Raw genomic sequence first — 14,829 nt, forward strand, 5'->3', positions numbered from 1 at the left:
GGAATCATCACGCGACTTGCCCTAGGCAGGAACTTCTCCATCGATCGACACACATCGTTCTCCACCATCTACTCCGCACAACACAGTATATAATCCTTCATTAAAGCCCTTGTGTGTTATACGTCTTATTTGAGTGAAGTTACTGAACGCTTTACACGGTTTGTTCATGACAAAAGGAGCCTCAGTAGCTGACAGGCCCTGCCATTTTGTCAATATTTCATGCATTTTTTGCCCAAAATTGGATTAAATCAGTTCAAATTGAAGATATCTTGACCTGTTCTATCGTTATTACGGCTTATTTTCCTAAAAAATATCAATACAAAGTTGGAATAGCTGTCGAAAGAAAAGGCATTTTTTTGTACTGTAGTCTTTACTATTAATAGTTGAAATGCACCATAGTAATAGTTTCGAAATTTCCAATATTTCATATTTATATTACAGTTTGTATGACCGAGGTATCATCCCAAAAGGCCCCATATTAATGCACTGTAGTTGGTTGACATTGTTACTAGTATGTACTAGTAGTACGACAGTAATCAAGAAATCAAACTTCGAAGCAAGGATTCGAAGTTTCAGTCTATGGAGTGCAGTATGGGATTCGGTACGTCGGTCGAAGTAAACCTTTTCAAAAGGGAGCAATTTACCATTTGAAAGCGGTGGCACACCATGGGAAGCGATCGCAAGGTGAACCTCGTGTCATCCGAGGGAGAATCGTTTGAAGTGTCCGTGGACGTCGCCAAGAACAGCAGACTGATCCACGAACAAGTTGAAGAGGATGCGGATGAAGGCCAAGAGATCCCCCTCCCCAACGTCAAGACGAATGTGTTGATCAAGGTCATCGAATTCCTCAACTACCACCACACGACCCCCATGAAGGACATCCCCAAACCCATCACGACCAAGTTCGAAGATGTGGTCGAGAAGTGGGACTTGGACTTCATCGACCAACCGTACGAGATGATCTTCGAGCTCATCTTGGCTGCTAACTACCTGGACATCAAGGCATTGTTGGAATTGGCGTGCGCGAAAGTCTCGGGCATTATCTTTGGCAAGACCCCCGACCAAATCCGAGACATATTTGGCATCGAACAACCGTTCACCCCCGAAGAAGAAAAGTTTATTCGCGATGAAAACAAGTGGCCCGAAACGGGATAAGCAGCGTCCGTCGACGCCGCTTTTGCTGCCCCTCCTGCCGACTCTTACGTCATGACGACGTGCTTGAGGGAATGGTTATGATACATCTTACGTGATTTAGATTGCTTTTTATTGCTTAGTGTACGTGCATGTACGTGCATATGTTGCTTTGATTGCTTAGCAACTTGGTCCGGTGGCATGGATAGTAGTACTACTAGTAGTCCGCACACAGAACTACTAAGGTATATCCGGATACGGATAAATTGTTTTGAAAATTCAAAGCAAGCACGACTTGAGCATCATCATCGTTGTTGTCGAAGGCAGTTCTAGTCATGGAAGGTGGTAGCGACGACAGGTTGAAGCGCCGTCATGACAGCATATCACCTCAAACCCCAGTGGAGATCCGCAAGAAGATGCGAAGACATGCTCGCACGGTGCATGAAGAAGAAGGGGTTGACGATGTCGACGACGTCATGCCCGCGCGTCTCGCATCGAAACGGAAGGTAGAGAAACATCCAAGCAAAGCAGCAGCAGTCCTTGCCAAGGTAGCGAAGAAAGGAATCGACAGCGATGACGACGGCGAAGTCCCTTCGATCCCAGGGACAGCAAACCCCCGAGGCGACACGTTGTATCAGACGCCTCCTAAATTGAAGGCAACCCGAAGCGTGTTTGAAGAAGCCACTCTCGATCGGCATCATGCATCGTCCGGTGGCGACGCTAACTTGGTACTTCCTCCGCCGGCTCGTGTCTTGACGGAAGAGGAGATGGAGCGCCGTCGACGGAGGCGAAATTCCAAGACGTTTCAATCCCGTCGAAAGTCACTGACGCCGAATGCCAAGACCAAGCAGTACGTGTCGGAAATGTACTCTACGATCATCAAAATGTCTTCGGAAAACGTACGTATCTATATATATATATTCCTTCGACAGTTTACTTTTCCAGGAGCACAACAACCATGACAGAAACTGTAGAAAATCAACTCGAAAAACTCGTGGTCGCTGCACTTGATCGACCACATCGACGACATCTTGAGCGGCAAACGGTACGTAACGTTAGCTTGGTTTATGGCATGACGTGGCAGCGTGATGGTTGGGTAGCCACGACGACGAACCTGCCGACAGCGCCGCTGCCACCGACACGTACAACTTTCAAAAAGCGAGTTGCACGCTGGACGCCAGTGTCAAGATTTACTCGTACCGGGTCGACGACACATGGAACTCGTCGTTCAAAGTGCTCGAGAACTTGACCCGCGGCGACGAACGTACGCCGCATGCACCTTTCTCGATAATGAACTTGCCTCTCAACGAGTCGACGTAGACGACGGCGGCGGCGGCGGCGACGACGACGACGATGACGACAGAGCCGAGCGCCGGACCACATCGAAAAAGGTGTGTACCACTACAACATATATCTACTTATCATGGAAAGAGATGCTGATATACGAGGGTATGTTCCTTGTGTGTGTGTAGCTGACTGTGGCCAACACGATTGAAACCAACTTGAAGCACATCAACATGAAATCCGTCGACTTGGAGTTTCAAGTGGACCCGTTGTTTCAAAAGGTACGGTCACAATACAGAAGTTCACTAGTATACATACAGCTGTAGTGAATAATCCATGGGCCACCGGTTGTAGATGTCTCAAGCGTTCGACGAAGGCGGGGCCAAAGGTATGCTCCTGGTCAACTTGGTACGAGTACATTCGTATATGGATGTGGACGACAGCGTCTACAAGGGTACTCAAAAACTAGTCTCTAGAGTGTGCACAATGGGTGCAAGATCGTGCTCGATTCGAGCAATGTCAAGGCTGCCAGCAACACGCCGGCAGACGGCCACGCGGCGGCGGCGGACGACGGAGCCGACGACAAGTTGCCTCGCAAGATGATCAACATCTCGGGCCTGACCAAGAGACTGCGCGCATCGGCCACGGTCGTCGAGGTGTGTATTTGTGGGGTCATGTATTGTCCATTTGATATACAAATTTGACAAATTTGGGGAGGGGGTGCAATCGACCTGATTGGTTGAATTTCATTTAGAAGGTTTTGATTGGTTAATAATTTTGAGCTCATCCGAAGTAGCCAATCAAATCGATTTAAATTCCAACGCCACAACACGAAAAATTTCACTCGAAAGCCCAATATTGTCTTTGTTTTACCCAAAATTTGGACTTTTCGTGCGGAATCGCCAAATCTATCGAATGTAAATTGGTATCACACTAATTGAAGTCACACACTAGTTTGACGTTGTTTGTTGATCGTGGTAGTTTGGTGATATCTGATTGTGGGGTATATATATATATATATATATATATATATCGTTGTGCCGATGATTCTTGTGTATATTTATTTATATGGTAGTGTCGATATGCATATATTTATTCATTCTCCATGTTCGTTGTCCAGTTTAAACACACTATTGCCATATAAGTTGGGTGATGACGACGAGGATGTGCGACAACGTGTGTAGTCGTTTGACATTTGCCCGAAATTGGATCACTTTTACGACCAACTCAAGACCATGAACAACGAGTACTTTGACAAGAAGATCTCGGTGCCGCGGCTGGATCTGGCGGCGTCGAGTCACAATCGCCGCCTCACGCTGCTATCGCAAGGCCTGATTACGCCCCGCAAGACGCCTCTCAAGCCGCCAGCGAACGCGGAAGAAGACGCCAACCCCCTGGAGAATACATCGACCCTAGACATTGACCAGCCGGATTTCGGCATGGGCGGCAATGACGGCGACGACGAGATGGGCCAAGATGACAACGATGGTGCTGGGTTTGAAACGTACGCAGACGACGCCACGCAACAACCCTCGGTTTGAAGTTCAATATTCGATATGTATTGTGAACTTGGCAACTGATATATTGGCTGTAGGGAAGGAGCCAGCACGACGACAACGATAAGGATGCGATCGAGAAAACCGAGCCAGAGGAACCGGTGGTGGTGGCGAAACCGCTGAATTTTGACGACGACAACGAGACGTCGTACTTGTTGGAAAGTGCGTTGATGCGGTCGGTGAATGCCGAGCAAATGGACGAGTATTCGTTCTTCGACGCCAAAACGCTCAAGAATTGGGCAGGGCCGCAGCACTGGAAGGTCAAGCTGCCAGGCATTCGCGTCAAGAAGAGTGCTGTGGTTGGGCGCGCCGCCGACAAGCAAGGGGGGGACGACGACGACGGCGGCGGCGGCCCGAAGAAGCCCAAGACCTCGCGCACGACCACCCCCGGCAAACTCCAGTGGAGCCTCACGCCGACCCAAGTGACCCAGGCGCTGAAAAAGCCGAGGCAAGCGGCGTCGCTGGAGATTTCACCGTCGATCCTCAAGCGCAACGAGAGCAAGGCGGCGCAGCTGGTGCACCCCGTGGACATGCACATGAAAGTGGAGCGTTTTTACCAGTTGTTTACCCGTCCTCGGTCGAACGTGATGTTTGCGTCCATGATGGCGGCGGCACCACGCAAGGCTCTGCATCACTCGTTTAGCGTCAACAATCAACCCAATCTGCACACGAATCACGACGATGACAACGGGGTTGCGGACTTTGGAGGGGCTGATTATTTGCACGACGACGAGGATTTCCAAGGTGCGATTGTTTGTTTCTATATATATATAGAAACAAATATATATATATATATATAAACACATATATATATATAGAAACACATACGTATATATATAGAAACATATATATATATATATATATATTGATGGGAGCGTGGTTGGGATGTTGATGTGTGTTTGTCTTTGGTGTAGTGTCGGGGCTGATTCAACCTGATCGCATTGTGGACAAAGTGGACATTCAGTACGAACGGTTTGCCAAGCGCGTGGACGTGAAGAAGCTCAAGGAGAGCATCTGGGGCACACTGCCGTTTCAGGATGCAGCGATGGACGACCTGACGAGGGCGACGACTGACTTGGCCATCCAATCCAAAGTGTCGTTTGAAGAGCTTGTCCAGGACGTCGCGCCCAAGGTGCCGCCCAACGTAACTGTGTCGTTCTACTTCATCTGCATGCTGCACCTGGCCAACGACAAGGGGCTCGAACTGGTCGGGCAAGACGACATGCGCGATTTTCAGATCCTCCACGACCCATCCGTCCCTCGCTGAGTAGGAAGCTGTGCTATTCGTGCTAGTAAATAAATACCTCTCGTGTCTACACTGTAGTGATTGTTGTTGGGTTATCCAGGGTGTGGGGTTAAACATAATTGTAAATATTGAAATAATACTGGATAATTATAAATAACGTTACAGAAAGTAATTCATTGCACGGCGCAGGCAAATTGTAATTCGTCAGATCCAATGAAAGAATTGAGCTTATTTGATCGATGCCGCCAACACTATTGTGGTATATTCGATACGAATTTCCAGACCCCGTCGAATCGAATCTCACCGCCGAATCGAATCACGAATCGACGCTATTGGCTAATCCAATTTGGAGTGGATTTGATTAGTTCCTACAGAAAAGAAAAGTATATTCAACCAATCAGAACTCCGGCGTGATTCAATACTGATTCGACAAACCAGGCGAAGTTTAGAATTTTTTTAGCGAATTCACAATATTTTGTCGTCTGATTACTTTTTGTTGTGCATACAAGTTCGAATATTAAACGTATATTTTATGCATTAACAAGTTGCAGTGTAATTGCTGGAAATGGCGAAAAACAATTAAAAACTTGTCTTCGAATTCTGCTAGAATCTGAAAAGTACAGAATTAATATTTTCCGAAAATCGAATAAAAAAACTAGAAGAAAATATCTTCAATAATATTTTTTGGTGTCTGGCCTCCTCAGCCATTCACTCATCGTAGACTGCCGGTATGCATTCACACATCTAGCAGCCATTCGCATACCTTCAATTACCGGTATGCACAACTGTAGCTTGGTGATATAAGCTCTGGCAACGTCTGTTTGCTTCCTTCATGCAGTACCAGTACAGTGCATACGTGTAGAAAACTCCCGAAAGGATCTCCATCTTGAATGGGTCGTTGATCACAAACGTGTGCGAATGCCGCACTAGTAATACGTAGTACCAGTACAAGATGTACACCCTGGTGCCGTACCAGTATACATTATCTTGCATATTTGGTCACCTTTACTATAAACTAGTATTACTATTAATCGTAGTATCAGAAATATCATTGGATAAAATGATTCCCGAACAGTGCATTTTCTGTCAAAACAGACTTTTACAAGAAACGTGTGAAATTATATTAATATTTGGATTTGACAATTTATCGTACTTCGAAGTAGAAAACAGGGGATTTGTTTACTGTACTGTACTCGTGGACCTCTGTCAACTGGCAAAAAATATATTATCCCCAAAATCCTAGACGTGAGGTTTCCGAATGCGACTACCGACCGGTGGATTCAAACTCTACTACCACATTCCACACAAATCCATTCCATCGCGCCCATCGTCGTCATGACCTGCTGGACGTCGACGGATGCTGCTTATCCCATTTCAGGCCACTGGTTTTCTTGGCGAATAAACGCTTCTTCTTCGGCAGTGAATGGCGCTTCGATGTCAAAGATCTCACGGATTTGGTCGGGCGACCTGCCGTATATGACGCCTGAGATCTTCGCGCACGCCAAGTTCAACAACGGCGATATGTCGAGGTAGTTGGCAGCCAAAATGAGCTCGAAGATCATCTCGTACGATTCGTTGATGAAATCCAAGTCCCAATCGTCCACCACGTCTTCAAACGACGTCGTAATCGGTGTCGGGATGTCTTTCATGGGGTGTTGGTGGTGGTAGTTGATGAACTCGACGACCTTGACCAACACGTGGGTCTTGACGGCCGCGAGCGGGATGTCCACGTCGTCGCTGTCGGCGGTGTCTTCAACAACTTGTCGAACAACTTCACTCATCGTGGCGACATGAACCGGTACTTCGAAGGCATCTCCCTCGGACGACGTGAGGGTCAAATTGCGATTGCTCGTCGTCATGCTGGTATGTTCGATTTCGAGTGGGGAAAAAGAAGCTCTACGACATTGCTGTACGAGTACCATCATTCTGAAGAATTAGAAAGGGTTATTTTCCGAATCCGTTGATTTGATTGGTTGGTTTACTTTATCGCGTACGAGCAACAACAAACTTGAGCCAATCAAACCCATCGATTTCCAAAATCCTTTCAAGTTGAAAGCCCATACATATTGGTAGCAGTGCTACCAATATGTATGTGGACTCGTTCAGTTGTACTGGTACATATGCAGCCGAATGAGTCACCACCTACGAAGACAGCGGTCGCACTGCATGCTTGAAAGCACCTGAATCGCATCTACCTTTCCAGTAAACCCAGGAGGATTGAAAATGTGAATTTTCTGTAGTACACCGGTGGGGCCCAAGTAGACTATGGCAGTTTGCATGGGGCACTGATGCAAATATGGTCTTTGATTGAATCACAGACGCAATTGGTGAAACCAGCTCAACGGCATGCTGCTGCTTCGTCGTAAACACCTTCACTGTATTGAAAAGTATGACACAGAAGTGAGAGCAAGCAAAAATCAGCTACAAAGTCATTTGCACTTTAGCCATCGGTGCCGCACGTCGACCTTGCGCCGCGCGGCCATTGCTCCCCGAGCTTTTCACAGACGACGTGTCACTACACATATATATATATTCACCACACAGCTCACTCGTAATGCTCTGAAAACCACCAATAAGGCCACAAGACGTTCCGTAATACCTGCGATCGCTTCTCGCCGAAGTTGGCCGTGAATCCGTGGCTCCTCCGCCGCCCTTGGTAGATCTGGTCGATGTGGAGCCGGGTGGCAGGGCGGGAATGTGCAGGTTCAACGCTTTTACGCTGGTCTGCAACACGTCGCTCAGCTCTGGGAACTCGTGCGCGAGCTGGCCTAGCGTATAGAGCACGCCATTGTTGATTTCCTTGGCTGCGAACACGTCCAGCACGACTTCTTCGATCGTGCCGGCGGGGGCGTCTCGCTTGTTTCGGAGGTCCTTGACGAGCTTGTCCATGCGTTTCGTGACCTTGGCGACTTTGTCCTTTTCGAACTCGAGCTCTTTCGTCACTTGCGCCTGCGCCGCTGTGAGGTTTTCGTTGTGTTCTTTGAAATGGCGGTGCTGGATTTCCAGCTCTTGGATGCGGTTGTGCTCGGTTTCGATCTCCATTTGCAGCCGCTGGATCTCCTTCTTCCGCTTGAACAGCGTGTCCTCGGCCGACTTGACTTGGTCCTCCAGCTGGTTCATCTTGGCGGCGTCCTCCCCGACCATGTCTGCGCGGTGGAAGCTCTTGCGGTACTCCGTGTTGCGTCCTTCCAAGTGCTGCAGCGTCTTTGTCAGCGCACGCACTTCCTTCTCCGACACACGAATCTTGTCATCCAGCTCGTCGCCTTCGCGCTGCAGTTCCTCCCGTCGCTGGGCGGCTTTGATCACAAAGTACGCCTGGCTTCGCTCCTGGCCGTCTTGGTCGTCGGCGTTGCCAAATGGACTCGTCTTGCACAGCTGCCTCGATGACGACAAGGTCATTTTGGTGAAGCCAATCCACGAACTAGTACTACTAGCATTATCATCATCATGTGTATGTCGTACCGTTTCAAACTTGGCTTGCAGTTTTGTCACGCGCATCTCTCGGTCCCCGTACTCGACCGAGATCTTGTGCCGCTCCTCCTCGGCTGCCTTGACTTGAGCGCGCTGGACTTCGCGGTGGACCGAGATCTCCCTTTTTCGTTCGTCCATGCTCTTTTTTAGCTGAAACTCACGGTTTTCGAGCGAAAACACCTCGTCCGCACGAGAGTTGAGCAGATCCTTGAGGCGCTTCACCTCGAGCTTTTGGAGGTCCGCTTGCACCAATAGCTCCTCCTTCTCCCGCAGAATCCCGCGCAACGAGTTGGACGCGCTTTCATTTTCAAGCTCGTGCTTGGCGATCTTGGCCGTGATCTCGTCGCGGGTTTTCAGCAGCGCCTTCTTCGCACGGTCCTGCGCGGCCCGCTCGTCGCTGAGCTTCTTGCACTGCGTCTGCAGCATCGTGTACTGTGCGAGCGCTTCGTCAAATTCGGCTTGGAGCGTGTCGATCTCGGCCTTCAACGCCTTGGTCTCGTCGGCCGAGCGTTCCCCCGACGCCCGTGACACCTTTCGCTCCATCTGTTGGATCTGAAACTCTCCGTTGTACACCAATTCCTGCTGGCGGAGTGCGGATTGGTCCAGCAGCTTGATCTTGGCCTGCAGGTTGCGATTGGCCGCTTGGGCCCCCGAGATTTCCGCGATGAGCCCCGCTTCGCTCTGTCGCAGCGTGAACAGCGCCTGACTTCGACGGAACATTTGGTCCTTGAGCAGCGCAATCTCCTTGTCAAAGCGCTTCGACTCGGTTTCCATCGCGTTCAGGTCCGTCTCGGCATTCTTGGCCAACGTTTCGGCGTCCACGGTCGAATTCATGCACGCATCGAGGATCTTCTTGGTCGTTTTGTACCTGTTGCGGTTCACGTCCAGGTCTTCCTTCATCGCCTCCAAGTTGGACGCTTTGTGGGCGTTGTATGATCGCTGCTGGTTGAGCTGCGTCACGGCGCTCGTGAGTTGGTTCTTGAGCAGTTCCACTTGGTCGCGGAACTCCTGCAGCCGCGTGGTAGCTGCCATCAAATCGGCGCGGATTTTTGACTGCAACCGCTCCTTCGCCGCGATTTTCAGCTGCAGTTCGTTGTTGTCTTGCTCATGAAGCTTCAATCGGTGCTTGTGCTCTGCCAAGTCGTCCTTTTTCTCGTCCAGCGCTAGTTTCTTGGCGGCAAACGTGTCGCCGGCCTGAGCGATCTCGGTATCCCGGCGCTTCATGGCGTCGATTGTGTCTTGCCATTGCTTGACCAGCTTCTGCCTCTCTTCATGCATCGACCGGAACTCGTCCGCCGTCTTGTCCAGCTCAATCTGCTTTGCCTGGGTTTCCGTGGCCTACGTACACCACACAAACGCATGCGCCTACATTACATTTCCTGACAAAAACAACAACAATATCGCATACTTCGTTCTCGACCAACTGCTTTTGGGTCTGCAGTGCCTTGGTCAACTTTTCGATTTCCAACGTCAGCTCCTTGATGCGGGAATCGTCGGCCCGCGTATACTTTTCTAGCGCCATGTTATCGTCCTCCTTTTGCTTGGCCGCCATCGCCCACTGCTCCATTTCGTCCTGGTTCCAGTTCATTTGCATCTTAAAGTTGTCCATGTCCTCATTGCCTTTGAAGAGAAAGTTCTGAATCGCGTTCAACTTGTTTTCGATGTCGTTGTAGTCTGTCTCGAGCCGTTTCAGTTCCTGCTTCACGCGACCAGCTTCGCGGTCGCTCACTTGACGAAGGTGCTCTTCCGTCGAGATTTCTTTCAACTTGGAGTTCTGAAGGCTCTGTGTGTTGATCAACTCTTGCTTGACGTTCTTCAAGTGCTCGTCCATGATTGCGTGTCGCCCCACGGCCTCAGAGATCTCGTGCTTTACCGTTTGCATGCGCTTCTCGTTCGCTCGAATCTGAGCATGCAACTTCTTGTTCGCATCGTCTGCAAACAGCGGCAAGTCGTCCACCATCGACACGATGGGGATGTCGGCATTGCTCGCAACGTCTTCAATGTCGTCGCCTTCGTCGGCATCGTTGTTCGGCTGCGCACGGACAGAGCCGTCAGATCTCTTCCACGAGTACAAAGCCGCCGGCTGCTCTGGGGCGTCACCACCGTCGTCCTCCTTGAAAGGATCCATGCTCAGTCCCCCGTCCTTCTCCACCTGCAGAAGGTGAGTCGGTTACTTACGCGGCGGTTTCGCGCTAAATTTGACAAGCCGATGTCCTCCGGATAAACATCCGGATACAATCCGGTCAGCAAGAAAGTCATGCCCTGATTTTACACGGGTCGGACAAACCTACATCAAAGCGTCTCGGCGGAGGATGCAGCTCGCGTCCTTTATGGCAGGCGGCGCTGTTCATAAGAGCTTCTCGAACGATGTAGGTCACGTCCATGACACAGACACTACCTTACAACGTAGCTGCCTGTCGGTAGCAACACTGTGGTCCTCCCACTGGTGTACTGTATCTGGGCGGGTGAGTACAGAACCCTAATTAGAAGATTCTACCCCAGGGAATATCAGGACTTGTATCACATCGGAAGACAAGCAATGTTATTTTGCACTGCGTCGGTCCCCTGACGTTGCCGTGAAGAGATCGTGTGCCAGTTGCCTTCACGAGATCCTCTCATGAAGAGAAGCACATGGCGCTTATCGGCAACCCGGCCGCGACAGCACGACGGCGCTGTTAGCTCACGGAACTGCGCTAGGTTTAAAAGGCTGCAAAGACTACAGGAGCAGTAATTGCTGTAACGTTTTGTGTGGAACGAAAACTTGGACCCCCACCGGGACCATAGGTTTTAAATGAAAACGCAATTAACTTTGTATTTGTATGGAGATTAAAACATATGTATTTAATATGAGGGGTCCCACACAGGGGGAGTTTAAGCGGAGACCCGAATTCAAGCCTAGTTAAGCCTCGTTATAAATAGCCCCATTTTCAAGTACACTGGCTTTTGAACATTATTCACATCAGTGACTTGGAAGAGGGAGGCGCAGCACCGCATACAAGGAGAGATGATCAAGCTACCAAAATGGTTGAGCCGCAAGAAGAGCAATGCGTCGTCGATTCCTCCCGGTATCCCCCCCTCTGCTGCGATGACTGCTCCGCTGCGGTCCCAGAGCTCTCTAAGTGTGCCGACGGCGTCTCGTCTGCAAGGCAATGGCTCGACACTCCAAACGACCGCCCCTCCCAGCCAACCTCAACCAGAACCGCTGCCGTTCCAACACCCGCTTTACTCGATGGACGTCGACGGCATGATCCGATTCAAAGCGACGGGGAAACAACTCGATGAGAACGACATCGCTATCCATCAAGAAGAAATCCTCAACGCTGTCGTCGGGTACGTACAAGACACGATGAAGCGCGAGATGGGGTTCCAGGAAGTGTACCTACCTTCAAACAGCCCCCAGCACCTCAAATGTAACGTGTTTGTGTCGTCCAACTACCTCACCGCCAAGAAACTCGTGCTCTTCGTCGCCGTGTCCCGCGGCCTCTCTCCCGGCATTTGGAGTCGAGGCCTCATCTTGAACTCTGGCGTCCGTGCAGGCTCCATGCTCGCGTACTTCCGCAAGGCGCTGGACGAAGGCTACGGAATCATCGTCCCGAACCCAAACAAGAACGCAGTCATGATGCGCGATTCCAACAAGAAAGTCCCGATTCCAGGGTCGGCATCGCCCGAAGAGCACATGGACTCTGTCTGGGACGCGTTCGTGTCTCCTGCCGACGCCAAGCGCGTGTTTTTCATCGGGTACTCGTACGGGGGCGTGTTGGTCAAGTACCTGCTGCATTCCCGCGGCGAAGCGCTTCTCCGTCGGAATGGCGCCGTCGCGTTGATCGAGTCGTCCCATCGTATCGAAGACGGCGACTCCCAGACCGTCAAGTCCCTCCTGGCCCATCGCGCCATGTACTGGGAAGTGAACCACGACGTGCCCCTCCAAGCCAAAATGGACGGCGACGCGCCGTACCGCACCGGGTGCACATGCCTCTCGGCGGGCAAACCCCCCCGGGTGCTCACGAATCACTACTTTGTGGCCGCGTTTTGCATCAAGACCGTCATGGACCCCCTCTTCCGTTTCCTAAACGTCCGGTACGACCCCATCCATCCCAGACGCCAATCGAACGCGACGATCGATGCCTGGAGCAATTCTAACGATCTTTGCTTGTTTTGCGACAATCATGTAGTGATGCCACGACCTATGTTGACACGGAAAAGAACCGACCGGCCGACTTGCCGCCGCCTCCGCCTGCATCGATTGACGACGGCGGCGGCATCTACACCATGGACACGTCCACCAACACGTTCCGTCCCGACATGAAGCGCACGCAAAGCGGCAAGTTCAACAACCCTGGCAGCGAGAAACACTGCAACCTGTGCTTGTTTCACTTTACGTTCTTGGACCGCCGCCACCATTGCCGCATGTGCCATCGCGCCGTATGCAATGCGTGCTCCCGCGACCGGCTGTTCATGCCAGGTGCATCCACCGCCCAGCGCGCATGCACGGACTGCGCGTCGGACGGCAACAAGCCATTCCCGCCCCCCGAGAGTCTCCTGCGCCAGCAATCGGGCGGCAGCAACGTCGGCAGCAACTCGACGCGCGCCAACTCGAGCGGCAGCAACGCCGACCAGCTAGCCACCGACCCCCGCGAAGACCGGAACCGTTCGACGTCGTTTGGCGAAAAGCTGGCCAAGTCAAAGTTGGGCGTAGAGGACTTTGACCTGCTCAAAGTGATCGGGAAGGGTGCGTTCGGCAAGGTCATGCTCGTGCGCCGCAAGGACGATGGAACAGAAGACAGCATGACGGGCGCCACGTACGCGATGAAGGTGCTCAAGAAAGCCAACGTGTTCGCCAAGAACCAAGTGGAGCATACCAAGTCGGAGCGCCGCATCCTTCGCGACATCGACCATCCGTTCGTCGTGCGGCTGCGGTATGCGTTCCAGACCGAAGATAAGCTGTACCTGGTCATGGACTACTACACGGGCGGCACACTCTTCTTCCACTTGCGCAAGTCGCGCAAGTTTTCCGAAAAGCGCTCGCGGTTTTACGCGGCGCAACTGCTCGTAGCCATGGGGCACCTCCACGACGTCAACATTGCGTACCGCGACCTCAAGCTCGAGAACATCCTCATGGATGACAAGGGGTACGTGGCGCTGACCGACTTTGGGCTGTCCAAGGAGAACGTGGACGTGCCCGATGGCGCCAAGACGTTCTGCGGCACGGCCGAGTACATCGCGCCGGAGCTGCTCAAGGGTCTGAGCTACGGCAAACCCGTCGACTGGTGGGGCTTTGGCACGCTCTTGTTTGAAATGATGACGGGGCAGACTCCGTTCTTTGACAAGAACCGCAAAAAGATGTTTCACAACATTTTGCACCGCGACGTGATTTTCACGCCCGCGTTTTCCGAGGACGCCAAGGACCTGTTGACCAAAGTACGTGATTCAGTGGATAATGGATGGGTAGATGGATGGATGCTGATAAGTGATATATTGTGTAGCTGCTGTTGAAGGACCCGGCCAAGCGACTGGGAAGCGGCCCATCCGGCGCGCAGGAGATTATGGACCACCCGTTCTTTGCCAGCATCGATTGGGATAAATTATTGCGCAAGGAAGTGGACGCGCCGTTCAAACCCGTGGTCACGAACGAGCTCGACACAGGCAACGTTGCCCCCATCTGGACGCGAGAAACCCCCCGCGATTCCCCTGTGACGTCCCAGCAACTGGGCGCCACCGCGCGAGCCGCCAACCATTTCGAAGATTTCACATACATGCCGTCCAATGAAATGACGAAAAACGTTTGACCAACCTGATTTGGTCGCTCCGTCTGCTACCTGCCGCTGCTGCTGTCATCCATCGTGACTTGTACTCTACGTATAATATTTACAATACAAGTTATACGTCATGCATTTGTACACTGTACTGTGGGCAGAGCCATCGAGGATCCTACACTGGTCGAAATACCCTTGTCCAATTTACTGTTATTGTGCTTTGGAGTGAAATTTCATTGTGTTGTGGTGTGGTTTCTCGTTGGAATTTAAATCGATTTGATTGGCTACCTCAGATGAGCTCAAAATTATTAGCCAATCAAAACCTTCTCAATGAAATTCAACCAATCAGATCGATTGTGGATCGGTTTGGTCGGCGCGATTCGATTGC

At 51.1% G+C, this 14,829-nt stretch overlaps 5 protein-coding genes across 5 annotated transcripts; 3 read left to right on the top strand and 2 right to left on the bottom strand.

Moving 5' to 3' along the window:
- Positions 1-624: 624 nt before the first annotated feature.
- H257_01778 (hypothetical protein) lies at positions 625-1,402 on the top strand. Its single transcript, XM_009825150.1, has one exon. It carries the CDS (start codon positions 667-669, stop codon positions 1,153-1,155), a length of 489 nt encoding a protein of 162 aa, XP_009823452.1. The 5' UTR covers positions 625-666; the 3' UTR covers positions 1,156-1,402.
- H257_01779 (hypothetical protein) lies at positions 1,323-5,292 on the top strand. The gene is made up of 10 exons (XM_009825151.1): positions 1,323-2,030; positions 2,106-2,176; positions 2,232-2,395; positions 2,452-2,522; positions 2,604-2,696; positions 2,770-2,823; positions 2,892-3,071; positions 3,600-3,950; positions 4,010-4,715; positions 4,886-5,292. The coding sequence occupies exons 1-10, from the start codon at positions 1,467-1,469 to the stop codon at positions 5,236-5,238; spliced, it is 2,607 nt and encodes an 868-aa protein (XP_009823453.1). The 5' UTR covers positions 1,323-1,466; the 3' UTR covers positions 5,239-5,292.
- A 1,037-nt stretch (positions 5,293-6,329) lies between these two features.
- Positions 6,330-7,172, bottom strand: H257_01780 (hypothetical protein). The gene has a single exon (XM_009825152.1). The coding sequence runs from the start codon at positions 7,140-7,142 to the stop codon at positions 6,582-6,584; it is 561 nt and encodes a 186-aa protein (XP_009823454.1). The 5' UTR covers positions 7,143-7,172; the 3' UTR covers positions 6,330-6,581.
- Positions 7,173-7,342: 170 nt separating this feature from the next.
- On the bottom strand, positions 7,343-10,854 carry H257_01781 (hypothetical protein). The gene is made up of 5 exons (XM_009825153.1): positions 10,097-10,854; positions 8,680-10,026; positions 7,817-8,592; positions 7,413-7,732; positions 7,343-7,359 (listed from the first exon to the last, which is right to left on the bottom strand). Exons 1-4 carry the CDS (start codon positions 10,814-10,816, stop codon positions 7,639-7,641), a joined length of 2,937 nt encoding a protein of 978 aa, XP_009823455.1. The 5' UTR covers positions 10,817-10,854; the 3' UTR covers positions 7,343-7,359; positions 7,413-7,638.
- Positions 10,855-11,624: 770 nt separating this feature from the next.
- On the top strand, positions 11,625-14,579 carry H257_01782 (AGC/AKT protein kinase). Its single transcript, XM_009825154.1, has 3 exons — positions 11,625-12,765; positions 12,861-14,106; positions 14,172-14,579. The coding sequence occupies exons 1-3, from the start codon at positions 11,693-11,695 to the stop codon at positions 14,472-14,474; spliced, it is 2,622 nt and encodes an 873-aa protein (XP_009823456.1). The 5' UTR covers positions 11,625-11,692; the 3' UTR covers positions 14,475-14,579.
- Positions 14,580-14,829: the final 250 nt, after the last annotated feature.

Source organism: Aphanomyces astaci (assembly GCF_000520075.1).
Source record: "Aphanomyces astaci strain APO3 unplaced genomic scaffold supercont1.3, whole genome shotgun sequence".
In the NCBI taxonomy this organism is placed as follows: Eukaryota; Oomycota; class Saprolegniomycetes; order Saprolegniales; family Verrucalvaceae; genus Aphanomyces; species Aphanomyces astaci.

Excerpts from the sequence above, each read along its gene's own strand:
- H257_01780 (XM_009825152.1), bottom strand. The coding sequence starts at position 7,142 with ATGATGGTACTCGTACAGCAATGTCGTAGAGCTTCTTTTTCCCCACTC.
- H257_01778 (XM_009825150.1), top strand. The coding sequence starts at position 667 with ATGGGAAGCGATCGCAAGGTGAACCTCGTGTCATCCGAGGGAGAATCG.
- H257_01782 (XM_009825154.1), top strand. The coding sequence starts at position 11,693 with ATGATCAAGCTACCAAAATGGTTGAGCCGCAAGAAGAGCAATGCGTCG. Across the intron at positions 12,766-12,860 it reads TTCCGTTTCCTAAACGTCCG|TGATGCCACGACCTATGTTG; the intron begins GTACGACCCCAT and ends ACAATCATGTAG. Across the intron at positions 14,107-14,171 it reads CCAAGGACCTGTTGACCAAA|CTGCTGTTGAAGGACCCGGC; the intron begins GTACGTGATTCA and ends TATATTGTGTAG.
- H257_01779 (XM_009825151.1), top strand. The coding sequence starts at position 1,467 with ATGGAAGGTGGTAGCGACGACAGGTTGAAGCGCCGTCATGACAGCATA. Across the intron at positions 2,031-2,105 it reads TCAAAATGTCTTCGGAAAAC|AAAATCAACTCGAAAAACTC; the intron begins GTACGTATCTAT and ends CAGAAACTGTAG. Across the intron at positions 2,697-2,769 it reads TGGACCCGTTGTTTCAAAAG|ATGTCTCAAGCGTTCGACGA; the intron begins GTACGGTCACAA and ends CACCGGTTGTAG.
- H257_01781 (XM_009825153.1), bottom strand. The coding sequence starts at position 10,816 with ATGGATCCTTTCAAGGAGGACGACGGTGGTGACGCCCCAGAGCAGCCG. Across the intron at positions 8,593-8,679 it reads TGCAAGCCAAGTTTGAAACG|CTGTGCAAGACGAGTCCATT; the intron begins GTACGACATACA and ends TCATCGAGGCAG. Across the intron at positions 7,733-7,816 it reads TCGGCGAGAAGCGATCGCAG|TGACACGTCGTCTGTGAAAA; the intron begins GTATTACGGAAC and ends ATATATGTGTAG.